The sequence below is a fragment of the Phacochoerus africanus genome, chromosome 10 (assembly GCF_016906955.1).
Source record: "Phacochoerus africanus isolate WHEZ1 chromosome 10, ROS_Pafr_v1, whole genome shotgun sequence".
In the NCBI taxonomy this organism is placed as follows: domain Eukaryota; kingdom Metazoa; phylum Chordata; class Mammalia; order Artiodactyla; family Suidae; genus Phacochoerus; species Phacochoerus africanus.
This window is the reverse complement of record NC_062553.1, coordinates 40,284,615-40,312,519: the sequence shown is the minus strand read 5'-3', so window position 1 is coordinate 40,312,519 and position 27,905 is coordinate 40,284,615. Positions and strand designations below refer to the sequence as shown.

The following is a 27,905-nucleotide window of genomic DNA, read 5'->3' as shown; positions in this document are numbered from 1 at the left end:
GTGGCATAGACTGGCAGCTGTAGCTCCAGTTCGACCCCAACCTGTTCTATATGCCGCAGGTGCAGCCCTAAAAAAAAAGAAAAAAAACATGGTTACCAAAAGGGAAAGGTGGAGGGATTAATGAGGAGTTCGGGATTAACACATGCACGCTACTATATATAAAATAGGTAATCAACTAGGACCTACTTAGAGCACAGGAAACTATACTCAGTACTTTGTAATACACTATAAGGAAAAAGAATCTGAAAAATTATTTATATATATATGAATTATTTATATATATATATATATATCTGAATCACTTTGCTGTATACTTGAACCTAATACAACATTGTAAATCAACTACACTTCAATTTTTTTTAAAAAATTATTTCATCACTATATATCAGGGTCCCTGGTTATTAAAGGAACAAAGCTGTGGACATTATGTAATGAAGGATATAAGAAAGGGGAAAAATTACAGACTGGAATTCAGAGTCAGGGAACCCAGAATGCAGTTGATCTCTTGGATAATGGGTACACAAGTTTTGTCCAAAGGGCTTAAATTACCCATAGCGGTTTCCTTCCTGTTGTAATAACTCCATGCCTTGGTTGGGTGGCAAAAAGGTCTGATTACAAATTTTACAAAAATGGAAGATTATAGTCTCTTCCATTTTTTACATCCTTCCTTGCGTTACTTCTCTGACCCTCTGTTTTCTTCATCCGTAAAATAGGTGATAATAATCCCAACAATGTAAATTGGTCCTTCAAAGTACATGAGGCAGCATGTAGAGAGAGTTGAGTGACCAGTGCCTGGTGCTCAGTGAGTACAAATCAGAGCTAGATTCATCCTTCTTGAATGCGTTTTCCTGGATTGCTTGGAGGAGGTGGTGGTCTGACCCTATCAAGACAAAAGGTCTTGGAGTTCCCATCGTGGTGCAGTGGTTAAAGAATCCGACTACGAACCATGAGGTTGCAGGTTCGATCCCTGGCCTTGCTCAGTGGGTTAAGGATCCAGCATTGCCGTGAGCTGGGGTGTATGTAGGTTGCAGATGTGGCTCGGATCCCGCGTTGCTGTGGCTCTGGCATAGGCTGGCCGCTCCAGCTCCGATTCCACCCCTAGCCTGGGAACCTCCATATGCTGTGGGAGCGGCCCAAGAAAATGGTAAAAAGACAAAAAGACAAAAAAAAAAGAAAAAAGAAAAAGAAAAAAAAAAGGTCTATGTGTTTGCAATTATTAGGAACCCTGAGAGTTCTAGTTCCGGTTATTAATGGTAAGTAATTAACACCAATGTCCACAGTTCAGAGAAAGGAAACCAGCAGGAGGCAGGAGAAGGCTTAACCTATGTCTCTGAATGGGCCGGACAGATGGGTCTGGATTTAGGAGCATCTGGCCACCGCTGTTACTCCTGCCCTCCCCCTTCTCAAGGCTCTCATCTCACAACAGACCCACAAAAGGCGGTCCTCTGCAGCCCTTTGGGGGAAGTCCTCTTGTCATTTGCTGTAATCTAACTTGGTGGGCGGCCCACTCTGCTTTCAGCTGTGCTGTCTCCTTGGTCTCCTCCAGCCTTCACCGCTACGCTGCAGGGCCATGGCCCCAGAAGGAGGAGGAAGCAGGTGGCTTAGAGCTGGCCCCGGCCTGAGGAAGGGGGACTCATGGGTCCTTTGGCTGTGATTGTCCCCTGATGGGCTGTCCTATGCCCTATGATGACCTTGAGCCATTGTCTGAGAGCAGGCACGTTCGTGGGTCCTTTGGCTGTGATTGTCCCTAATGGACTCTCCTATGCCCTACGATGACCTTGAACCAGGCACGTTCTGAAAGCAGGCTTGTTCCCAGGACGCTGGCATCTTCTTCAGATCTCACCCCATCCCGAAAAGATTAAAGCACCTTTTCATCATTCAAGAGCAAGGTAACAGCCTAGTAGATGGAGGCCAGGGGCTCATAATGTTAAAGCAACTACTGTGTTGCTTAAGGGAACCTGGGGAAGCACCTCAACTTCCCCACCTATTTCTATGTTTAGCTTTCCCCCCAAAGGCGATGCTAACATGGTGTATTTCTTACCCCCAGGGCCCCTTAACAGAGGCGAGGTGGGCTGCACCCCTAGGTGAGTAGTGCAGGTTGATTGCAGGGGAGTAGGCAATGCTTCGCTAGGAAATATTAGCCTTAGTTACTGCACTAAAGGTAGTACAACGTGACAGTGTGAGAACAGTGATCTGATCTCTGCACTAGACTCCCCGGGTTCAAAACCCAGCTTCAGGGACTTCCTATTATGGCTCAGCAGGTGAAGAACCCAACACAGTGTCTATGAGGATGCAGTTTTGATCCCCGGCCTTGCTCAGTGGGTTAAGGATCTGGCATTGCCACAAGCTGTGGCGTAGGCCACACATTTGGCTTGGATCTGGCATTGCTGTGGCTGTGGTGTAGGCCAGCAGCTGCAGCTCTGATTGGACCCCTAGCCTGGGAACTTCCATATGCTGCAAGTGTGGCCCTAAAAAGAAAAACAAACAAACAAACAAATAAAAACCCCAGCTCCACCTTATACCAGCCACATGACCTGGGATGGATTATTTAACCTGACTCCATCTCGGCTGTAAAATAGGCTTATGATGAAGCTGAAAGGAGTTGAAATGTGTACAGTGCTTAGGAGAGTCCCTGGTACAACATCAACTTTTACTAGTATAATTTTCTTGAGAAGAAGGCATAGGGGGTAGAATCTGTCAGACCTGGCTTTGAGACCCAGTTCTGCCACGTAATTATTTAGCTACATAAGTAACATAACATCTCTTTTGCCTCAGTTTCATCACCTGGAAAACAGAAAACTTACCAAACCCAGTGCCACTGTGAGGAATAACTGAAATGGTTTCGTGTACAGTGCCTGGTATATAGTAAGCGCTCAATAAATGTTAAATCAAGTATTATTACAGGAAACAATGATTATCGGATGCAGCTAGACTTCTTAGATTAGGCTACAGTTTGGATGTAATAATGGCAGAAATAGTAGTGAGTTGACCAAAAACTCTCCGAGCAAAACAGATTTCCTGGAGTTCCCATTGTGGTGCAGCAGAAACAAATCAGACTAGTATCCATGAGGACACAGGTTCAATCCCTGGTCTTGCTCAGTGGGTTAAGGATACAGCATTGCCGTGAGCTGCAGTGTAGGTCGCAGACGTGGTTCAGATCCCACATTGCTGTGGCTGTGGTGTAGGCCAGCAGATGCAGCTCCAATTCAACCCCGACCCTGGGAACCTCCATATGCTGCGGGTGCAGCCCTAAAAAAAGAAAGGAAAAAAAAAATCACATTTCCTAAAAGTCTCCCAAAAGCTTAGAAGGAAAACTTGGTAACAAAAATCATCTCGTGGCATTTTATTTTGACTTAGTGTATTTTTTTAAATTGAAACAGTCGATTTATAATGTTGTGTTAATTTCTGCTGTACAGCTAAGTAATTCAGTTATACATATATAAATATACTTTCTTTTTGATATTCTTTTCTGTTATGGTTTATCCCAGAATATTGAATATAGTTCCCTGGGCTGTACAGTGGGACCTTGTTGTTTATGCATCCTATGTGTAATAGTTTGCATCAACTGACCCCAAACTCCCAGCCCAGCCCTCCCTCACCCCAATATCTTGTTTATCTTGGAGTTCCAGGGTAGAGGAGCTGCCAGTGGAAAGGCCTGGTCCTTTGCAGAACTGTGGGTGGTAGGATTCTGTGATGTAAATAAACAGTGGGTTTTCCCTGAGGAGTGATTCCTGGCTTCCTGGCTCCCAGGGTCTCCTTTTTAGATTTGAATTCTTCCCTTCAAGCTAAGAAACTTGGGCCTGCAAGGATTCTGACTACTTAAAAGACCATTCTGTAAGATGCTACAAGAGGCCACCTATGAGGGAGGCTCTGAAATGTGGCCTCCTCACTGCCTCAGCATCCAAGGACTTCCTGGTGGTACATAGCAACTCCTGATGTGTGTGCGCTGGCATCACACAGACTCGCTTTTATGTGGGTGGCAAATTTATGGTCCTCTGATAGGGCCTCCAAAGTATCGAGAGCTTTTCAAAACCCTTTGGAAGGAAGGCTACCTCCCTCTTTCTGGGTTCAGAGGATTTAACCATCTGTTATCTCCAAAGAATGGAGGTTTACAGGAAGGCCATATAAATTGCAAAGCGCTAAAACTGCCCTGAGCTGAAATCAGAAGCAGAAAATGTTGGTTTCTCCCTGTAAACTTCTTACATTCACCATTGACTCTTATCTCATTTTGTTCTAAGGGGACATGGGGACACTACAGTGACCTATGGCTTGGTTACCCGGAGACAGATTTCAGATCAGTATTAGGAAGAACTTTCTAAGAACTAGAGTTTTCCAAAAATCCAACAGGTTGTCATTTGGGGCACTGAGTTCCCTGTCACTAAAGGTGATATTTTCTGGTAAATTTAATCCCTGGTACATGTTTGCTGATTGACTGACTGACTGAATGAATGATGAATGAATGAATGAATGAGAAGACTTGTGTACTTCTCAACATGTACTGCTCATCTGCAAAATAAAGATTATATCACCTATCTCTAAGGATCATTCTAAAGATGAAATGAGAAAATAAACATAACGTACCCAGCATACTATCTTGTACTTAGTGAATCACTCATTAAATAGTAATAATTTATCCTATTTTATATTATATTCTAAAAAGGAAGAAATAGAAGGGATTCCTGAAATTCAGGCAGAGGGGAGACCAAATCTCCAACTTTGAGATTTGTGGTTTCTGTGATCACCGTTTTATTCCTGTTCGCTTCGCCCCTGCCCTTCGGTATCTGTCCTTCTAACAGAATTCTTCCTCCTATTGTAGGCAGCCTCACTCCTTGACCTGGTGGATTGACAATATACTTCTGACAGTGTTCAGGCCCTGTCCCAATTAAGCAGGAACATTTCTTTGCGTCACTAATAGGTGACTTGAAACGTGTGGACTTAACTTCCACCATTATTTTCCAGTGACTCTTCGTTGCTTCTTGTGTTTGATGCATTCGTCACAGGGACATAAAAGACTTCCCCAATAGCAGAGTGGAAACCCTCCAAGAATTTTCTTTAATAGCCTCTTGGTACAGTGCGTGGCGGCAGCACACACATGATGGGGAGGTCTAAATATGTCATTGCTATCTGCCGAGAGGATTTACGTAACTTGCTTATGACTGCTTCTGTCAGTCACATGGCCTTCTTTGACTAGTTCGCTGCATGTTTAGGCTCCTGCCTCCTCACCTTAATTCATGAGTCACCTATATTTTCAAACTCCTCATTAAGTATGATCATTATGCTTGTTTTACGTCTTCTCCAACACACATGAACTCAGTGATTCTACCTGTAGTCTTTCCCCGCCCCGGGGGCCCTAGGAAATTTGGTTTAAGCATCATCTCTGAAGACATCTGTGTTCTAACTTAGCAATGGATTAAAAGAAAATTATGATGCTTTTATACTAGGGCAGAACTGCTGTCCCTAAGTATGTAGTCGTCTAAGTGGCTGCCACTCAACGTATTGTCCCTACACCATGTTGAGACGCGTTGAAGTGAGTCATGGCCAATGTGTAGCCCATTCCTGGGGGGATGTGCCTGGCAATACAGAGCCTCTCTATTCATTTCCTGGTGCTGCTCTAACAAATTACCAACAACCTGGCAGCTTAAAACAACACACACTTCTTCCCTCACAGTTCTATGGGCCAAAAGTTTGAAACCAGGGTGTTGGCAGAGCCTGGCTTCCTTTGGAGGCTCCAGGAAAGAATCCTCTTTTGCCTCTTCCAGCTTCTAGAGCCTCCAGGCACTCCAGGCTCGTGGCTGCATCACTCCAGTCTGTCTCTGTCTTCACATCACCAACTCTGTATCTGTGTCTTTTTCTGTCTCTCTCTTTTTTTTTTTTTTGTCTTTTTGCCTTTTCTAGAACTGCTCCTGCGGCACATGGAGGTTCCCAGGCTAGGGGTCCAATCGGAACTGTTGCTGCCGGCCTGCACCAGAGTCACGGCAATGCAGGATCCGAGCCGCATCTGCAAACTACACCACAGCTCACGGCAACACCAGATCCTTAACCCACTGAGCAAGGCCAGGGATCGAACTCGAAACCTCATGGTTCCTAGTCAGATTCATTAACCACTGTGCCATGACAGGAACTCCTTCTTCTGTCTCTTAATAGGACCCTTGTCATTGGATTTAGGGTAAGTCAGATAATCCAAGATGATTACATCTCAAGATCTTTAACTCACATCATCAAAGACCATTTTTCTAAAAAGGTCATGTTCACAAGTTCTGGGAGTGGCCCTATCTTTTGAGGGGATATTCCTACACATAGGACCCTCCCACTGCTAATAGAGAAATTCCTAGTCCCCTTGGAGGCTGAAATATTGGGCAAAATACAAGCAAGGAGAATTAGAATTGGCAGCCTTCACCACTACCATGATTTATTCCCATGTTCAAAGTACAATAGTTACAGGATTTTTCGCTTTTGTGGTTTTATTGTTTTAAGGCCACACCTGTGGCATAGGGAAGGTCTCAGGCTAGAGGTCGAATAGGAATTATAGCTTCTGGCCTACACCACAGCCACAGCAACAAAGGATCCAAACCAGTCTGTGACCTATACCACAGCTCATGACAACACCAGATCCTTAACCCACTGAGCGAGGCCAGGGATCAAACACGCATCCTCATGTGTACTAGTTAGATTCTTAACCCACTGAGCCCCAACAGGAACTCCAGTTACATGTTTTCTATTCTAAAGACCTACTGAGTTTTTTCAGTCAATAGCGTGATTTACCTACAAAAGCAAATCAGGAAAGGTCATTTGGAGTCACTTCAATAGGCAAGTTGTATCCTGTTTAAGGAAGTGATTCGTCCACTGAACCCTGAGCCCAGACCACAACTGGATAAGTTTTCTTTCCAGGTGCCATATTTTCTTTTCTTTTTTTTTTCTTTTTTTTCCTACTTTTTAGGGCCTCACTCCAGCATATGAAAGTCCCCAGGCTAGGGGTCAAATCGGAGCTACAGCTTCTGGCCTACACCACAGCCACAGCAATGCCAGATCCGAGCCGAATCTGAGACCTACATCACAGCTCACCCACTGAGCAAGGCCAGGGATCGAACCTGCCACATCATGGTTCCTAGTCGGATTCATTTCTGCTGCACCATGATGGGAGCTCCATAGGTGCCATGTTTTCAAAGGAACCTAAACAGCTGGAGGCCATCCTGGGTGGACCCTTTGGCACCACCTGGACTGCCAGGAAGGCAACTGGAAGAACCAGAGATGAAAAGATAATCTAAAAACCACAATCCAGTCTTTATGCCAGGGGGTGGAGGAGAGCTGTCATGTTTTGAGGGCATGAATGTGATTTCTGTTACACTGAAGGGCAGAGCAAGGGCTAAAGGCCATACTAACAAGAGGGAAGCATTCAGCTCTCGGCAACTTGATGCGCTCCCCGTCACTGAAGGTATTTCCAGCCAGAGCTGGTGGGTCATCTCTCCAGGTTGCTGCAAAGAGGATTCCTGCAGTTGGTGAAAATCTAAGATTCTTACCTAACTCAAAATCCTATGACTTTTAAGTAATTTTTAAACCTCAAATGCAGGTCATCATATGGGACCACCTGACACCAGTGGATGTTTTCTTCTTCCTTGATGGATGTGTTTGCTCAGGTTCTTCCTCCCACCTGGTTTCTTCCCACTTGTCCAGAACCCATTTATCTTTCATGATCCTCCCCAAGGACCATCTGTTCCATGAACTTCCCTTGGCTGTTGTGGGCCTCATTACACTGCTCTCTTACTCCTTTTCCTCCAATAGTTTGCATCTCCCAACCCCAAACTCCCTGTCCATTCCCTCCCCCCGCCTTGGCAACCACAAGTCTCTTCTCCATGTTCATGATTTTCTTTTCTGGGGAAAGGTTCATTTGTGCTGTATATTAGATTCCAGATATAAGTGATATCATATGGTATTTGTCTTTCTCTTTCTGACTTACTTCACTTAGTATGAGAGTCTCTTATTCCATCCATGTTGCTGCAAATGGCATTATTTTGTTCTCTATTATGGCTGAGTAGTATTCCGTTGGGTATATATACCACCTCTTCTTGATCCGTTCATCTGTCAATGGACATTTAGGTTGTTTCCATGTTTTGGCTATTGCGAATTGTGCTGCAATGAACATACTGGTGCATGTGCTTCATTTTTGTTGTTGGCAGGGGTTCAGCTCCATTTCACTGTGTTGGTAGACCAGGAAACAGAAGGACATCTTTTCTGGGCCAGAGTTCTTACAAACAAACCCAACTTTGAAAACGGTGGCGTGACACCCCAGGGGAAGGGCAATAAAATCTTTCACCTCTTGAACAGGCTTGTAAAAGACCATCGCTGACGTCTAAAACTTGCATTCAATTGGCTAGGCACTTAGGAATTTTTTTCACTTAACACTTCCCTTGTTTTTCCCACTCTCTAAATATCTATGTTCTCAGTTATTAATTCTCCATGTATTACATTGTCTCCTTTTAGTTCAATTCTCCTTTAACTTCCTGACCATACTTTGGCCTCTTTAAAGACCATTTATGCCTGTTTTTGTCTTTTCTAGTGCTGGCAACTCCATGCAGGCTATTGTCATTCACAGACTTCATGAATGAATTGCATCTGCCCTTTTGGAGACCATTGATTTAGAAATTGAGTAGGAGCAGAGCTAACCCTGACCTTTGCAGCAGCCCATGAACACCTGCCCTCCCTCTGTGCCCTCTCCCTTTCTTCTGCAATGCATATGGCACCTCTGCCTCCACTTCTAGCCCAGGCTCTTGGTTTGAAGACAAGTTTTATCCCATGTGTGACTATTTTCACTCAGGTCACTAAGGAAATTAATTTCTCCCTATCATATATGTGTCTATAAGCTAAGGAATAGCCCATAGAACATTTGTCTGTCCTCTCGTGTACCTTGTTCACAGTTAGTATTTGTCAAAAATTGATAGCACATTTGGGGGGAGGTATCTTTTCAGGGCTGCACCCATGGCATATGGAAGTTCCCAGCTTAGGGGTTGATCGGAGCTACACCACCGCCACAGCAATACAATATCTGAGCTGCATCTGCAACATACACCACAGCTCACAGAAATGCCAGATCCTTAACGCACAGAGCGAGGTCAGGGATCTAACCCACGTGCTCATGGATACTAGTAGGGTTCATTACCACTAGGCCACGACGGGAAATCCTGATGGCACTTTGATACCTCCAATTTATCTGTAATTTAAAATGTAATCATACATGTACTTTGTTTAATAAAGGAAGATAGAGTTTGTCCCAACTTTGGCAGTTACTTTTCCTCCAGTGATCTAATTTAGGAGGTGAAGCCAGAGCCAGGGTGGTTAGACAAACATACCCATCGGATCATCATTTTAGAGAGATGAGGCTGCTGGTGTGAAAAATTTATTGACACTGCTCCAAGCTATTCCTCTGTGGGTGTATTTCTGGCCTTCATGGTTCTGGAGGATGGTCCTGAGTCTGACTGATCTCTGCACTGAAGCATGGCTTCAGTGGCCAGTTTGAAACCATTTCTGCAGCCCTATGTAGCTATATCCAAATTTCAAAGCATCATTAGCAACCGAAAAACCTTAAGGTCAGTTTCTTGAAGGTAAAAGATGAAGCAACTCTTAGTCTTTATATATGTTTGAGACACACTGTAAACCACGAAGCTTCGTTGAAGGGATGAAAAGATCTCAAATATTAAATGTCAGCAAAAATTACGAAGCAAGCTGACTACACTCAAGCAGAGCCTCATGCTGTTTGTATAGCCACACTCCACTCAGTGTCCTTACTAAAAAGAACTGTTTAAATCACTTGTCGGGGCTCTCCTTTGTTTGTACAAAACAAAGCCCTTTCAGGATCCAATCATGTTGTGATCATGTGAGGGACACGGCTTTACACTCTTTCCCTCTCATTGGAAGCAAGTTCTTCCTCTTACCTCATGAACCCTTCTGCAGATCTGGTGCCTCTATCATGTATAATGATCAGCTAGAGCAACAGTCAATTTAGACCTTGGTTAAAATTTAGTGGTGCACCTGTGTAATTCTTCGCTTTTGCTGTTGCACTTGGCTGGGGACCAGGGCAGGTGCAAGGAAAAGGCTGAGATCCACAGAGGTGGTTGGGAACAGAGCAGGCTCCTAACCATAAGCCTGATACTCCACCCTCTCTTCCTGGGCTTCTAAAAATAACAGTGACAAAGCCATGAGCAGGTGAGGCAAACAAGGTCCTTGCCTTTGGGTACACACTTTAAGGGGGCACCAAAAAAGCTTAGTAATCATGATAGTAATATTTTAATGTATTATTTTTTAAAAATTAAAGTAAAAAATCCATGATGAACAAAAGACCAGAATTTAAATAAAGATAGAATCAGTAACTAAAGTTATTTAAAATTTAAAAATCATTTAAGGGGAGTTCCTGTTGTGGCTCAGTGGTAACCAACCCAGCTACTATCCATGAGGTTCGATTCCTGGCCTCACTCAGTGGGTTAAGGCCCCAGCGTTGCCACAAGCTGCGGCGTAGGTCACAGATGTGGCTCAGACCTGGCGTTGCTATGGCTGTGGTGTAGACTGGCAGCTACAGCTCTAATTTGACCCCTAGCCTGGGAACTTCCATATGTTGCAGGTGCAGTCCCCAAAATGCCAAAAAAAAAAAAAAATCGTTTAAGACTATCACTTAGTCAAATGAAATTGTCAAACATGGTAATTTCCTCAGTTGAGAATCAGGCAATCAAAGAGGTAGCTTTTAAAATAGTATTGATGGGTTTGCTTCCTTTCAAGTCAGCAAAGGGAAACTAGGAAGAAAAAAAAAAACCTGTTTTTACTATAAGTAAAATATTTAAACTTAAATATTATTAAATATTTACACATAAAGTAATGTTGCACATTTCATGTACATATTTTTCACATTTCCCACATTTTTTTTCAACTACCTTAATAACCTGGAGGGAAAACTGACCATTAAAAAATACGTGTATGTCAGGTCTCACATTTCCTTTTGCTTTAGGCTGCAACACAGCACTGGTGGGATACTGTTTCTGTTATTTAGGAATGTTTTCAGTGGATTTTTTCTGACTGTGATTGTCGTAGGCTACGTAGGAATTTTCCATAAGCCATGCTTTCCGGCAGATGAGAGGGGAATCCTAGTGGTCCAAGGTGACTGGTAAAAACCTCCTCATGCACTTTCCTTCTCAAGGGCTTGTGCAGCTTTTACTTATTTATTTTTTAAACAGGTGGGCAGGAAGTGGGTGAAGAGGACCTGGAGCTGCAGGACTCCTTGTTTATCCCATTGCCCTCCCCTCCATCAGCTGCCCTTGGCCTGTCACACTTTTAATTTTTCCATTTATCAGTGGCTTCCAATGACAGCTCACCGATGTTTACGCTCTGGATGGGAAAAATGATCTCAGATTTACCATTTGTTTGAATGGTGTCTCTTTCTCTTGAGTTATGTATGTCAGGACATTTTAGAACAAGAGTCATCACAATAAAGGAATGCTTACAGGAGTTCCCATTGTGGTGCAGCAGAAATGAACCCGACTAGTATCCATGACGATGTGGGTTCGATCCCTGGCCTCGCTCAGTGGGTTAAGGATCCAGTGTTATCGTGAGCTGTGGTGTAGGTCGCAGACGAGGCTTGGATCCCAAGTTGCTGTGGCTGAGGCATAGGCCGGCAGCTGCAGCTCTAATTTGACCCCTAGCCTGGCAACCTCCATATGCCTCGGGTGTGGCCCTAAAAAAAGGAATGCTTACAAACAACAATGGGGAGAGCCCCCAAATTCCTCAAATACCATTCGTTCTCAGGACCATATTCAGCACTAAAAATTCCAGTGCTGGAACTGTTTAGTCATTGAAGACTTCTTTCTATTTATATAAGTATACCTATTGCCACTAAAAACCTTTGCATTTTCTAAACTGTGTTCCCAGTCCTTACTTTTAAAAGTCCCCACTTTACTTTATTACCCTTGGTATTTTTTTTTCCACTCTGTGGCCAAGAATTGCTAATAGCTTCCTCCAGGCCTCAGGGCAGTGAACCCTGCTCAGCCTTGGCAGGACTGCAGTAATAGCTGAGGTGTGTATTGCTATCAAGGAAGCAGATGCAGGAGTTCCCACTGTGGCACAGTGGGTTAGGAGTCTGACTGCAGTGGCTCAGTTCTCTGTGGAGGTTCGACTCCTAGCCCAGCACAATGGATTAAAGGATTCAGTGTTGCTGCAGCTGCAGAGTAGTTGCTACTGAGACCATGAAGGAGGGAGGGAGGGAAGGAAGGAAGGAACGAATGAAAGAAAGAAAAAAGAAAAGAAGAAAAGAAAAGAAAAGAAAGGAAAGGAAAGGAAAAGAAAGGAAAGGAAGGGAAAGGAAAAGAAAAGAAAAGATGCAGTGTTTGAATCTGGAAGAAATTGGTTACTCCCACTTGGCTCTGTCCTGGAGACCTGAGCTTTATGCTATCCATATATTTTAGGAAGGACACTGACAAATTGGGAAGCTTGCAGAAGAGCCTAGTCAGGCTCTTGGAGTTTGGAAACCTGAAGGAATGTTGGATGCACCAAAAGCTGCTGAACCTAGGAGAGGACTTGGGATCTGTTTTTAAATAATTGAAGGATTTAAGGAATTTGACACATTCAAAATGGCACCCATGGAGAGGGTGGGTGAGTTCTAGGGAGACAAATTTTTGGTCAATGTATAGACTTTCCCTCACTAATAGGTTAGAGCTATCCAAAAGCAGAATGATTTTATAAAGTAATAAAGTCCTTTTTCACTTAAGGACCATATCTCAAGTCTTCTTTTCAACCGAAAGAGTCTATGGCTACCATGTTTCAAGTTGGCCAAGATTACGGCACCATTTGACTTCAAGGATAGATTCTTTTTAATATTATGAGGTCCCATTCCTATTGTTAGAAAACTATGACTCATGCAACTCATTCAAGAGATGCTTTAGAGCCAAGTCTTGTCTTTTCAGTAGGAGGAAAATATGAAATTATCAGTGTAGCATGCCAGGGGATATGTTTATCCATCACCTGTCCAGTGTAGTATGTGGGTTATTCTCACTATATTAGATAACCATTTTTTGTAACACCAATGTGCATTTAAAAGAAAATTAGTGGGAAAATAGCCATCAGAGACCCCATTGTTCTGGCAGGTTATCTCATGAAAAGTTTTTTCTCCTTCCAAATAGCCTATATCCCTAAGGCTGCTCTTTTTTAGGGTGTGCTTTTTTCATTTTTTATTGAGATACAATTGACATACAGCACTGTATAAGTTTCATGTATACAGCATAATGATTTGACACACATTATGAAATGATTACCACAGTAAGTTTAGTGACCATCCATCATCTCATAGACTTACAAAATAAAAGAAAAAAGGATTTTTTCCTTGTGATGAGAACTTAGGAATTATCCCTAAATTTTCATATAACATACAGCAGTGTTGATTATATTATCCATTGTATACATTAAATCCCTAGTACTTATTTATCTTTATAACTGTAAGTTTATGTCTTTTGACCACTTTTACCAGTTCCCCTCCCCCACTCTAGTAACCACACATCGGACCTATTTTTCTATGAGTTTGTTTGTTGACGTATAATTGACCTTCAATACCATGTTAGTTCCTGTTGCACTACAGAGAAACTTGATATTTCTATACATTACAAAATGATCACTATGGCAAATCTAGTTACATTACCATATGAAGATATTACATTATTGACTATATTTCCCACACTGTCCATTTCTTCCCAACTCATTCGTTTTGTAGCTGGAAGTTTGTATCTCTTAATCTCCCTCCCAAGGGCAGTTCTTAAGGGTATTAAGTCTTCAGTCTATTGAATTTTCCAGTACAGGTAACACTGTACATAGAACCTCTAATGACCCTCTAGGTTGCAGATAGCGTGACTCAGTTTTGCTCAGAAATGTATCTTTGTGGTCAGCCGTGAATATTTAGAGCTCTAAAGTTAGATTCTGGAAGAACTTGTCATAGCTCAGTGGTAACAAACCCAACCAGTATCCATGAAGATGTGAGTTCGATCCCTGGCTTCACTCAGTGGGTTAAGGATCTGGCGTTGCCATGAGCTATAGTGTAGGTCACAACACAGCTCGGATCTGGTGTTGCTGTGGCTGTGGTGTAGGCCGGCAGCTGCGGCTCTGATTCGACCCCTAGCGTGGGAAGCTCCATATGCTGCAGATGCAGCCCCCCCAAAAAAAAAGACAAAAAGAATCTATCTCAGGAGTTCCCATTGTGGCTCAGCAGAAACGAATCCCACTAGGAACCATGAGGTGGCAGGTTCAATCCCTGGCCTTGCTCAGTGGATTAAGGATCCCATGTTGCCGTGAGTTGTGGTGTAGGTCGAAGATGGGGCTTGGATCCAGCATTGCTGTGGCTCTGCCATAGGCTAGCGGCTACAGCTCAGATTGGACCCCTAGCCTGGGAACCTCCATATACCACAGGAGCGGCCCTGAAAAGACAAAAAAAAAAAAAAAAAAAGGATCTGTCTCAGGACAGATTTTAAGCAAGAGAAACTAGTGGGAAAGGTAGCAGGGATAGAGGACAAAAAGAGATGGAGACTTATTTTTCCTGGCGCCTCCTGGCATGACACTGGTGGACTATGCATCTCTCTCAAAATCCCTTTTGGCTTCTCTGCCCCACCCCCCACCTCCCAACTCAGAGAAGAAGGAAGAAGGATGGTTTCCGAAGCAGCAGTAGCCTTGTATCAAGGAAGAGCGAGGCTTCCACCCACACCCTCCCTGCACACCCAGGGAGGGAATCTACTTCCTGCTCCTTCTCCCTCCAAACTGCCAAAAAGCCATCCTGCTGCTTCTCCTTCCCCGAGTCAGGCCACAGTGCTGACGATGGCTCACATGCTGAGGAATGCGGATGGACTCAAAGCTGCCAGGCCCTCTCACTCACCTTTAGGGGAGAAACGAGTTTAAAAAAGCCTTAATGATTTTTTTGATCGTTTCTTCTCAGTTCATCAGCAACGCACACACATGTCTGAACACACAATACATCATACATGTTTATAAGATGTAAACTGGAAATAAGAAACGTCAGGTAGGAGTTGCTGTTGTGGCTCAGTGGACTAAGAACCTGACTAGTATCCATGAGGATGAGGGTTCAATCCCTGGCCTCACTCAGTGGGTTAAGGATCCAATGTTGCCGGTTGCAGATGCAGCTCAGATCTGGTGTTGCTATGGCTGTGATGTGGGCCAGCAGCTGCAGCGCCAATTCAACCCCTAGGCTGGGAACTTCCATATGCCACCCTAAAAAAAATAAATAAATAAGAAAGAAAGAGAGAGAGAGAGAGAGAGAGAGAGAGAGAAGGGAGAGAGAGAAGAAAGAAAGAAAGAAAGAAAGAAAGAAAGAAAGGAAAGAAAGAAAGAAAGAAAGAAAGAAGAAAGAAAGAAAAAAAGAAAGAAAGAAAGGAAAAAGAAAGAAAGAAAGAAAGAAGAAAGAAAGAAAGAAAGAAAGAAAGAAAGAAAGAAAAGAAATGTCAGGTAAATGACATTAATCGTATTTTTTGCAGTCTACCTAGTTCTCTTTTTACATCCCCAACTGCCTTTTCAGCTAATTCTCTCATAATCTATGTCCATTTATATAGGATTTATTCAGCCTAAAGCCAGGTTGGAAAATACATACAGTAGTGTTTAACATTAATAGTATATGAAGAATCTGGTTTACTCATATGGGTAAGTGCCAGGGAATTCAAGTTGCTCTCAGATAAAAAGAATGAAAAGGAAAACAAATTGGCATTGAAGCTTAAAAACTTGCCATTTCTGCTTGCCCCAACCCGCTCATCCTGTCTTGGTCATTTTACACTTAGTAAATTTAAAGAATCTTTTTTTTTTTTTTTTTGCCTTTTCCAGGGCTGCACCTGCGGCATATGGAGGTTCCCAGGCTAGGGGTCTAATTGGAGCTGTAGCCTCGAGCCTACGCCAGAGCCACAGCAACTTGGGATCCAAGCCACACTTGAGACCTACACCACAGCTCACGGCAATGCCAGATCCTCAACCCACTGAGCAAGGCCAGAGATCGAACCCACAATCTCATGGTTCCTAGTTGGATTTGTTAACCACTGAGTCATGACAGGAACTCCTAAAGAATCTTTTTATTCAGAGATTTTGGGAAAACCCACTTGCAGTGGTGCCTAAAGAAATTTTTAATTCTAATTCTAATTTCCTGGGGCTCTTGTATCTGGTTATTATATATTGGGATTCTGACTGGTCATCATTAAAAAAGATACCAGGAGAAAAGTAGCAAAATGATAAAAAGCAGTAAGACATGGGCCTCTGCTGATTTGTTTCTTTTTCTTTTCTTTTTTTTTCATTTTTTTTGTTTTAATTCTTTGATTTGTTTCTTTTTCTAATGCAGCTGGTGAGTTACCTGCTGTACTTCAGTTTCCTCATCTGTTAAATAAAAAGCCAAAGCGAAATCCCTGGGGATTTGTAAGGATTCAGTAACATCTTTTAAGACCCCAGCATAGTGCCTGGCACATGGTAAATGCTCAAAGAGCTGTTAGGGAAAAAAAAAAAAACTTTTCCCAAAGCCAACCACCCCAAAATAAAACACCTCCACTTTATCAGCATAGAACCATAGGACTTTATTTCTGAAAGGCACCTTACAGCATTTAGTTTGGTGGTTTGCTTTTTTTTTTTTTTTCCCTTAAGCCACAGCTCTTTGAACAGAATATGATGCGGAGACTGATGTATGAGATAAAGGTGGAGCTGGGTCGACATGGGGTGGAAAAGTGGACACAGCCCACTAGCCCTCACCCCTTTCCCTGGATGAGCCTGAGGCATCTGATACACCTTCCAGAGCACAGTGTGAAAACAAAAAATTTGGTCCAACATCACCTTTTCACCAATAAGGGAATGGCCCAGAAATGTGACATCATTTTTTCAGTCGTCCAACCAGAGTTATCACCTGCATTCTTATCCATCTCCAAGCAGCACAACGAGAATAGACAGGACCAAAATATAGGGGAGACTTTGACGCAACTTTTAGAATTCTACAGCTCTAGAGCTTTAGTTCAAACTAGGTGCACTTGTGAACTTATTTTCCTATAATAGATGATAATTTTTTGGGTGGCCCAATTCCATATGTATCTTTATTTTTCAACTGGTCTTCATGCCACTTAAAAGCATTTCCTGTGTGGTTCCAGTACCTTCTATCAGCTTCGAAGATAAATACCCACTGGCCATGTAGGTTTCCCTGAAATGTGACTAGAAACAACTTCACCCACTTCTGCACGCTCTACCTTAGCCTCCTGTGGTCTCTTTTGAAGCTAAATAAAATGCTGTGATTTCTAAATGTTTTCACATTCGGGGCTTTTTACTTCAACCTCTTGACTAGAGCGTTCTTCCAGGCATAGTGCAGTACAGAAATGTAAACATGAAGCTGACTCAGTGAAAGTTTGAAGCCAATGTATTTTCTTTTTGAGATAAAGCTATGTTTGTACAAACAACCTCGGACATTATCTGGAAAAGAAAAAACTGTAACGCAGTTTATGACTGTTGTGTTCTTTCCAAACGTGGCTAGTTAGTTTCCTGTTATGTTTTTCATTTATTTACTTTCAGAAAAGAAGACAGTTGAGTTGGGAGCTGGGGTACTGGGGAATTATTTTATTTTATTTTATTTTTATTTTTAGGGTCGCACCTGCAGCATATGGAGTTCCAAGGCTAGGGGATGAATCAGAGCTGCAGCTGCCAGCCTACACCACAGCCACAGCAACGTCAGATGCTTAACCCAATGAGCAAAGCTAGGGATTGAACCCACATCCTCATGGATACTGGTGGCGTTCGTTACCGCTGAGTCACAATGGGAACTCCTACTTCAGAATTCTTAATTGTCATAAGTGTTGACCCAGAGTCTCCTAGGGCTGACCTCTGTTTGCACAGCTTACCTGGGCTTCTCATTACTGAGTTCATGTCTACTTCCCCTGGACTGGGAACTCCAAGAGGGCAGACATGTCCTTTTAAGCTCTCTTCAAGGTCTCCTCCACAGTCAGCTCACTTCCTCACTCATTGTTGGTGCTCAGAAAATGTTTATTGAAAACAAAGAGGTTTATGATTATCATTTTTTCTAACTTCACTCTCCTGCAGCTCATTAAGAAAAACAACTGAAGGCCAAAAGAAAATGTTTATTGATTGATCATCCAGAAGACTTCCTACATGTTAACTGGGCATGTTAAAAACTCCATCTTAAACCCCGATACCAAAGGGAAGTACACAGTGTGATAGAATTTTACCAGTTTGAATAAACATATGTATAATTGAATGAAAGAAGACTACTAAGAGTTCCCACTGTGGCTCAGTGGAAATGAATCGGACTGGGATCCATGAGGATTCGATTTTGATCCCTAGCCTTACTTAGTGGGTTGGGGATCCAGCATTGCCACAAGCTGTGGTGTAGGTCCCAGGTGCAGCTTGGATTCCATGTTGCTGTGGCTGTGGCGTAGGTCAGCAGCTGTAGCTCTGATTTGACCCCTAGCTTGGAAACTTCCATATGCCATGGTGTGGCCCTAGGAAAAAAAAAAAAAAAAAAAAGAATACTATTAGAACAAAGCAAAAAGACTCCTTATAAGAATTATAACTTTCAGTTTACAGGCCAATTAAGCTTGACTGGAGATAGAATGACTTCAGTGGCCAATGCATGTAAGAATAGTTAATAGTTAGCAAGCCCTTACTATATTCCAGGCATAACTATAAAAGCTTTATGTCTCATATCTCATTTAATACTCACAACAACCCCATGAGGTCACTATTATTACCCTCATTTTAGCTATGGAAACAAAGGCCTCAATCATTGGCCCACAGTGGTGGTAGGAGTGGCCCAGGCCATGTGGCTCCAGAACCTACTTCATCACTAATGACTGGAATAAATGCAAGGCACACAGCAGAAAATAGTGCTTTCATCACCATAAATTACAACAGCCTCAACTGCTCCTAGTTCCTCAGATGATTTAGTTGAAGATTCTGAGGTCCTGTATTTTCTGAGTTTTGGAGAAAAGTTGGGGCAAGAGATCAGAGAAAGCCATCAGAGCACTTACTGTTTCTTCTTCTTGTCCTGATCTGACAGAGAACATATTATATGTGTGTGTATTTTATATATATATGTATGTATGTATATTTGTGTATATATGTATGTGTGTGCATATATATGTGTGTATGTATGTGTGCATATATATATATATATATATATTTTTTTTTTTTTGCTTTTTAGGGCCACACCCATGGCATATGGAGGTTTCCAGGCCAGGGGTCCAATCGGAGCTACAGCTGTTGGCCTGCACCACAGCCACAGCAACACCAGATTCAAGCCACATCTGCAACCTACACCATAGCTCACAGCAACCCTGGATCCTTAACCCACTGAGCAAGACCAGGGATCAAAACCTCAACCTCATGGTTCCCAGTCAGATTCATTTCTGCTGCCCCATGATGGGAACTCCTGACAGAGAATTTTATAGATCATTGGTCTATTGGATTAACAATTTACATTTCAGAAGGCAGATTTCTGGGCACGTCGCAGATTTTACCCAAATGATTTTCATCGCACCAACAGGAGGATGTTAATGGTAAATATTATTCCCACTGGAATAGGTGGTTAAACTGAGGCCTGAGGAGGCAAAGCCGCTGGCCCCAGGTCACCTCAGTCACCCTCGTGGGCACTCAGCCCTGGCCTCCCTCGGGCACAGCTCAGTTCTGTCCACTAGCCACACTGCCTCATGTCCATGATAGCATCTTCAGTGAGAAGTCTTGCTCTCTTTCAGGTTTGTGGATGGCACCGAGAAGATCTTGATTTGCTCCAGAGGAAATACTGTATCCCCTGGGTTGGTTTCCTGTGCTCCTGCCCTGCCCTGCTGCCCAGCTGACCATGAACCTGTCAGACCCCGCTGATGAACCGGACCTCAGCCCTGCACCCCTATGTGTGGTGTGTGGCCAAGCCCACTCCCCCGAGGAAAACCACTTCTACACCTACCCAGAAGAGGTGGACGATGACCTCATTTGCCACATCTGCCTGCAGGCACTGCTGGACCCTCTGGACACTCCCTGTGGACACACATACTGCACAGTCTGCCTCACCAACTTCCTGGTGGAGAAGGACTTCTGCCCCGTGGACCGCAAGCCTGTGGTCTTGCAGCACTGCAAGAAATCCAGCATCCTGGTCAACAAGCTCCTCAACAAGCTGCTGGTGACCTGCCCATTCACCGAGCACTGTGAGGAGGTGCTGCAGCGCTGTGACCTGGAGCATCACTTTCAAACAAGGTAGGGAGGGGCTCCTTCTCGGCCAATCCTGAGAAGCCCCGCCCTCATGGTGGCTGAGAGGGCGGGGCCTTCCGAGGCCCAGGTGCGTTCAGAGATGGTCCTTTCTCTGCCTTCTGCTTTGCAACCGGAGACAGTATTCATTCAAAATAAGAAACGTTTTAGGTGTTCACGGCTGTGGTTCCGTATGAGGAAAGAGCATGTGGTAAAATTGTGGGATGTGAGTGTACGCTTGTGCTTATAGGCTGTTTTTTTTTTTTGTAAAATAGACATAACATAAAATTTACCGTGTTAGCATTTTTTAAGTGTACAGTTCAATGACATTGAGTACATTCATATTGTGCATCCATCACTAGCATCCATCTCCAGAACTTTTTTCATTTTTCAGAACTGAAACTTCACATCCATTAAAAAAAAAAAAAAGGAGTTCCCACTGTGGCACAGCAGGTTATGAACCCAAATAGTATCCATGAGGATGCGGGTTCCAACCCTGGCCTCCCTCAGTGGGTTAAGGATCCAGCGTTGCCATGAGCTGTGGTGTAAGTCAGATGCAGATAGGATGTGGGGTTGCTGTGGCTGTGGTGTAAGCCAGCAGCTACAGTTCTGACTCAACCCCTGGCCAGGGAACCTCCATTTGCTTGCAGGTGTAGCCCTAAATAGAAAAACAACAGCAAAATGCATAACTTTCCATTCCCTCCTCTCCAGCACTGATAACCACCATTCTACTTTCTGTCTCTATGAATTTGACTGCTCTACGAACCTCATATAAGAAGCATTGCTGGTGTCTGTCCTTTGTGACTAGCTTATTTCCTTTGTGTGCATGCAAATTGTGAAAGATACTGAAAAAAATGACAAGCAGCTTTCTCTGGGGCTTACAGTCCCCTAAAAGATTTCCTAGTAGGCATTGCCTGTCTTTTTATGTAAGAAAAGCATGTCTCCTAATTTGGCCCATGATTGTTAGAATTGCCTCTGCACAGGAAACCTTTGGGAAAAGCCCAACCATCCTTTGAGGTATGGTATTTTCAACTAAGTTTTAAAAGGGAGAAATTTAGGAAGTCACTTTTATGGCTCAGTGGTGACGATCCTAGTATCCAGGAGGATGCAGACCCGATCCCTGGCCTCGCTCAGTGGGTTAAGGATCCAGCGTTGCCGTGAGCTGTGGTGTAGGTCAAAGACAGGGCTTGGATCCAGCATTGCTGTGGCTGTGGTGTAGACCTTTGGCTACAGCTCTGATTCGACCCCTAGCCTGGGAACTTCCATATGCTGCACCTGTGGCCCTAAAAAAAGCAATAATAATAATAAAATAAAAGGGAGAAACTATTTAGAAAACATTTTCCTTCAAGCAATTCGTTCTGCAGATTTTTCAGCCAGCGTCTACACACTGATAGCATAACAAGTCTGACCACTCCTGTTGGTGCCTAGCATCACCCATCCCGCCTGTCCACCTCCTGTTGTGTCCACTCACATTGTCAAGTTCCCAAGCATTCCTTGCATGGATGGCCTCTGGGGCAGCCTGGGTCTTGGGCACGGGAGGTACTGTCTTAGAGCATTTAATGTGTATAATAAAGCATGAACGGTAATATCGTTATTTTGTAAGAGGAAATTTGGAAGTTGGTGTTTATCTTGCTTTCTGTCATGATGAGGGCCAGAGGCGGGTACAGGTGCTTTTTCTAAAGGTCACATTCCTTAAGCCATGAATTTGAGTCTTTGTCTTTTGGGACATGTAGATTCTCTAACATGGAAGTTTGCATCCGAAGCAGTGGCCTGAGGTAATGCTTTGCACATGTTTTCCATGATAATTTCATCAGTGAACTCATTTTTCTCCCCAAGATGTTGGGCTAAATGCATCTAATCAGGTTTGTGGGCTGCCTCTGACCTTCTGTTATTGTTGGCATTGTAAACTGGGACGCGCCTTCTCGGACGCGCCTTCTCTCCGATTGCCCAGGAGGAAGTGTGGCCAGAGGAGAAGGGATAAGGGAGTCCCTCTGTGACCTTTGCTGCAAGTTTAACCAGGCAGGAGAGGCATCGTCTGGGATAAGATAGCACATGGGGAGCTTCCTGGTGGCTCAGTGGGTTAAGGACCCAGCGGTTGTCACTGCTGTGACATGCATTGGTTGGTCTAGGGTCAGAGGTGAGGTAGATGCTGACAGGTGCTGGAGGGAGCCAGGGCCAAGTCTGGGGCTACCCTGGGTAGGTAGCGGAGGAGCACATGGAGGAGGAGAGGCCCTGGCCACCCCACCCACCACATTCCCATGTGCCCAGAGTTTGGCATCAGTACATCTGTGCTTGGGAGCTGTGTTCATTTCCTCTTGCTGCTGTCACATGTGATCACAAACTTAGAGGCTCAAGACAACGCAAGTGTGTAACCTTACAGTTCTGAGGGGACAAAGTCCAACACAGGTCTTGCTAACATCAAGGTGTTGGGAGGCTAGTTCCTTTTGGTTCCAGCTTCCAGGGGTCCCCCACCTTCCTTGGCTTATGGCCTCTTTCTCCATCTTCAAAGCCAACAGCCCAGACTCTCTCCTTTCCCTTCCTTCCTTCTTCTCTCTCCTCTCCTTTCATCATCACACCTCTTTCTATGGCTCTAACCCTCTGGCCTTTCTCATAGAAGGACATTTGAGATTACATCGGGATCCACTCCGTGCATCCACCTGGACAATTCAGCCTCCTTTCCTCATCTTGAGATTTAACTGAGTCACATCTGCAAAATCCCTTTTTCCGTGTGAGGCAGTGTAGTCACAGATTCTGAGGATTAGGAGGTGGCTATCTTTGAAGGGGGAAGGTCATTGCTCTGCCCACCCCTGGAACTTGCAGGGAAGGCTAGAGAGGACAGAATCCAGGAAAGCCATAGAAGCACTCTCTGGAGAGAAAGTGAAAACACAGAAGTGCCTCCTCATCCCCTCATCAGGAACCCATTGGGAGCCAAGCATAACCCTAAACATTGGGATAAGATAGCACATGGGGAGCTTCCTGGTGGCTCAGTGGGTTAAGGACCCAGCGGTTGTCACTGCTGTGACATGCATTTGACCCCTGGCCTGGGAACTCCTCCATGCTGTAGGTGTAGACACACACACTCTCTCTCTCACACACACACACACACACAAGCATGTAGTTCTGAGAGTAAGGTGGGAAGAGAAGTGGTACCGGGGAAGGTCCAGGAAGAGGTAGTAGGGGGTTGTGGGGTGTCTAGAAGAGAATGACACAAGGGCACCTCAGCTGACCAAAGCGGGAATTTCATTTCCCTGCCCACGTGGGCTGGGTGACCCACACACCTCCTGGAAGCCCGGGGAAAAAGTCTGATGAACAATCAGCTGATAACAAGATGCACCTTTGAAGACAGTGGTGAGGAAGGAGCCCAAAGCTAATTGAAATCACCTCTGTGAGCTGCGGCCTCAGTCCTTCACAGGCGCCAGCGCAGCCCTCTGTGCAGAGGTGCTGGGCCTCCTCACCTGCTCTGACTCTCTCCACACCTCAGCTTCCTAAGTAGGTTGAAACCAACATTTCCAAAAATAGGTTGTATTTGTTAGTCATCAAAAGCTTAATATACACTTCCCTTCCTCCCGCCCCCTGGGCATTTTACTGGCCAGGATTAAAAACCTGACTCCAGAGCCCTCTTGGGCCATGGGCCTATGACTGGGCCCATAGACGAACTGCCTCTTCCTCCCCTTAGAAGAGATGTTAGGAGTTTCCGTTGTGGCTCAGCAGGTTATGGACCCAACTAGTATGCATGAGGATGTGGGTCATTTGATCCCTGGCCTCGCTCAGTGGATCTAGGATCTGGCATTGCCATGAGCTGTGGTATAGGTCGCAGACGAGGCTCGGATCCCCCCCCACTGCTGTGACTGTGGTGTAGGCCAGCAGCTGCAACTCCCATTTGACCCCTAGCCTGGGAACATCCATATGCCTTTAAGTCCCTAAGGAAAAAAAAAAAAAAGAACAAATGTTAAGAGGAAGAAGTTACTACCTTTGGAGTCTCTTAAACTAGGAAAACTCAGAGATTTCCAGGAGGCAAGTGTTTTCCTTACATTCCTGTATGAGGCCTCCAGGTTGGTGGCTGCTTTGTGTGGGAGTATTGTCATACATTTGTACTAGAAGATAGATTTATTTATAAATTTTGCATGCTTGGTTTCAGTATTTTATTTATTTATTTATTTATTTAGGGTCATACCTGTGGCATATGGAAGTTCCCAGGCTAAGGGTAGAATCGGAGCTGCAGCTACCAGTCTATACCACAGCCACAGCACCACCAGATCCAAACCTTGTTTGTGACCTACACCACAGCTCACGGCAACACCAGATCCTTAACCCACTGAGTGAGGCCAGGGATGGAACCCACATCCTCATGGATACTAGCCGGGTTCATTACCACTGAGCCACGAGGGGAGCTCCTTGGTTTCAGTATTTTTAATAGAATATGTTAAAAAGTATTCTTCGGCTGATGGCACTTTAATGAAACTAGTCGGGCTAGAACCTATCTAGATAGAGAACTTAGCTATAATGCTGATTCAGAACCACCATGAGATTCATGTGGACTGAACCCCCCCAACTCCTTTCCAGAAGGTCCCGGAGAGCCAACAGTCCTGGGCTTGATAGGAAACTTGGATTGTAGGTATCTCCACCAACACATTGGGAATTTATTGCAGTTGGTTCCTTGAATCCTAAGCTTGTGCAGAAATGAATCATATTTAGGGTGCTCCCACTGTTCCTTTAGCAAAGAACATGTGTTCCAGAAATACTTTCTAGGTCGCACTTCATGGTGTCCATAGGCTTAGGCTGATAATAACAGTAGACTTGAGTCAGGGATGATGTTGTTTTCTGCAGAATCTGTGTCATTTGTAAACATTGTTATCTGACTACTTCAGACCCTGGGTTGAATGTAAATCCTTAAATAAAACATTTAGGCCCAACCATGGGTGTGTGTGACTGGCTGGACCAGCAGCAACTTGGATGACTATTTCTAACTTCAGACTAGAGAGTTCTTCTATGGGAATGAGTCTGAGCATGTGAACTACTGTGTGGAATCTTTTGGATAATTCGGTTGACTTCTGCCGTCTTAGATGCTGTGGACTTCCCTCACATGCATCTACTGTCAAAATGCCCCCCCAAGCGTGATGGGCTCGTTGAATGGGAATGACAGCCTTCCTGAGCAAGGGATGTTGCCAGTGGGCATGGGGGGCAGGTGTAGCAGAAGGCCAGTTTGATGCATCCCTCTTGACCCAGGCCAGCAGTGAGAGAGTTGAAGCTGGAGCAGTGTGGAGTTCAAGTTTTTCCTTCCTTGATCCTGAGTGGGAATTAGCTTAGTCTCAAGACTGCACCTTGGGAGTTCCCATTGTGGTTCAGCTGGTTAAGAACCTGACAAGTATCCATGAGGATGTAGGTTCGATCCCTGGCCTTGCTCAGTGGGTTAAGGATCTGACGTTACCATGAGCTGTAGCATAGGTCACAGGTGAGGCTTGGATCTGGCATTGCTGTGGCTGTGGCGAAGGCCAGCAGCTGCAGCTCCAACTCAATCTCTAGCCTGAAAATTTCCATATGCTACAGGTGCGACCCTTAAAAAAATAAAATAAGGGCAACTACATCTTCATTTTGCAATATCATCATCTGTGTGTAAAATATGTATCAAGGATCCACCACAGGTCAGGCTCAGAATGAAAGAAAAAAATCTATACAGGTCATGATTTCTGCCTCTGAGGAAGTGACCTTTTAAAGGTGAAAGAGAGACGTTGACAACACACACAGACACACGGAGGTGTTTCATGGGACAAGCCACTTTGCTGTTGAGTTTTATTCTCTCATGGAAGAGAATAAAAACGGGAGAAAATACAGCTGACCCTCCTTCTGTGTTTACTAGCAGGAATAAAGAGATCATTGTTCAGGGTTTTGAAAACGGCCCTGAAAGAAAATGTGATGCCACTGGCACACCTGACTGAAGGCTCTCTCTAGGGTTATTGTCTTGATGAACTTTAAACCCAATGTCCTGGAAGTTTTCCTCTCTCTGGGGCCCTTTTCTGTAATGTATTCCGTGCAACACAGGCTCAGCTAGCTGTCTACAGAGCAGGGAAGATTTTATTGCCAAAGTGAAGGTCTAGGGGAGCATTATCCTATGGAAAGGTGGGTAGGTGACAAGTCTTTTTTGGTCATTTTAGCCTCATTCCGCATCTGCACTCTAACTTCTTGACACAGTCCTCTGTGTGACTTTCCAGCCCTGAACCCAGCTTTCTCCTGGCCCTACCTTGCTGAGAACTATCCTTTTAGCACTCCCAGGCATGGAAGAGATGAGGCAATATTTCTGCATTACTTTTTGGGAGAACCATCGCGTGTCCATCAGTTTATGCTCCAAGCGATCCTTTAAAGAAAGCACATTCTCCTGGGCACCCATTCCCAGAAATCGTCCTTTTCTCTTTCTTCCTGAACATTTGTTATCCATCCGTATACCTCCTCGACCCCTGACATCACTCTCGTAAAGTATGAAGTCCTTTCTGGCTAATCTGCCTCAGATCAAGAAAGTTTGGTCCCCGAAATGGACTCTTTGCCTGAGTTGAATTCTCCTTCATTCAACAAATATTGGGAATTCCCGTCATGGTTCAGTGGTTAATGAACCTGACTAGTATCCATGAGGACTTGGGTTCCATCCCTGGCCTTACTCAGTGGGTTAAGGATCCGGCATTGCCATGGGCTGTGGTGTAGGTTGCAGGCTCAGCTCAGATCCCACATTGCTGTGGCTGTGGCGTAAGCTGGCAGCTTCAGCTCCAATTCAATCCTTAGCCTTGGAACCTCCATAAGCCACAGGTACAGTCCTAAAAAGACCAAAAAAATAAAGTACACACACAAAAAAAAACAAACCCTAATATTTATTGAGCATCTGCTGTGTTCCAGGCACTGTGGTAAGAATATAGTGAAGAACAAGATTAGTAGAACTCCTGCTCTCAAGGAGTTCCCTGTTGAGTGAAGAGAAAAGAGACAAGAAAACAGGAGATGATTGGTGATATCTGAGATGATATTTAAGGATAAATAAGACTCAGACAGGCAGAACCCGGGGGCAAGGATCAGAGTTAGGGCTGTTTACTGACAAGGAAGCTACACAGCAATCTGTGACCATTTGAAGGCAGGATTTTTATCCCCAAAGGATTGCGTTAGTTAGGATTACATCTGGTGGCAGGTAGTAGAAAATTCAAGTTATATTGGTTTAACTATGTAGAAGTTTTCTCTTTCTCATTCAACACAAAGTCTGGGGGCAGAAAATTCACAACCCTATGATGTCACCATGATGCCATCAGGAATACAGGCTTCTTCTGCTCTTCAGATTAGCATTTATCCTCAAGTTGATAACCTCATGGCTTCAAGATGGCTGTTCAAACTCCAGCATCACATCCAAATTCCAGGCAGAAAGAACCAAGCAGGAAGGGTAAAATATAACATGCAAACAAAGATTCTTCCCTTTAAAGAGCTTTCTGGGCTGCCTCCCCCAGTAGTTTCTTCTTATACCTCATTGGCCAGGATTGTGTTACTTGACTGCCCACCTGTGGGGTGGGAGAGGCAAAGTGCATCACCACCATGAACAAAACCTGGGTGCTGTTAAAAGGAAGGAGAGGAGATTAGATATCAGGTAAAAGACCAGCAGTCTTTGTAAGAGCCACATACGCAACAACAACAAAAATACCTTC

General features: G+C 44.2%; 1 protein-coding gene across 4 annotated transcripts in view; it reads left to right on the top strand.

Moving 5' to 3' along the window:
- The window catches only part of LNX1 (ligand of numb-protein X 1), a 211,069-nt gene that overhangs the window by 75,988 nt on the left and 107,176 nt on the right, over positions 1 to 27,905 (top strand). For all 4 annotated transcript variants that reach the window (XM_047799585.1, XM_047799584.1, XM_047799581.1 and 1 more), the window contains one exon: positions 19,749 to 20,244. In XM_047799585.1, the coding sequence (XP_047655541.1) occupies positions 19,853 to 20,244 (392 nt within the window). In that variant the 5' untranslated portion in view covers positions 19,749 to 19,852. The remainder of the gene's footprint in view (positions 1 to 19,748; positions 20,245 to 27,905) is intronic.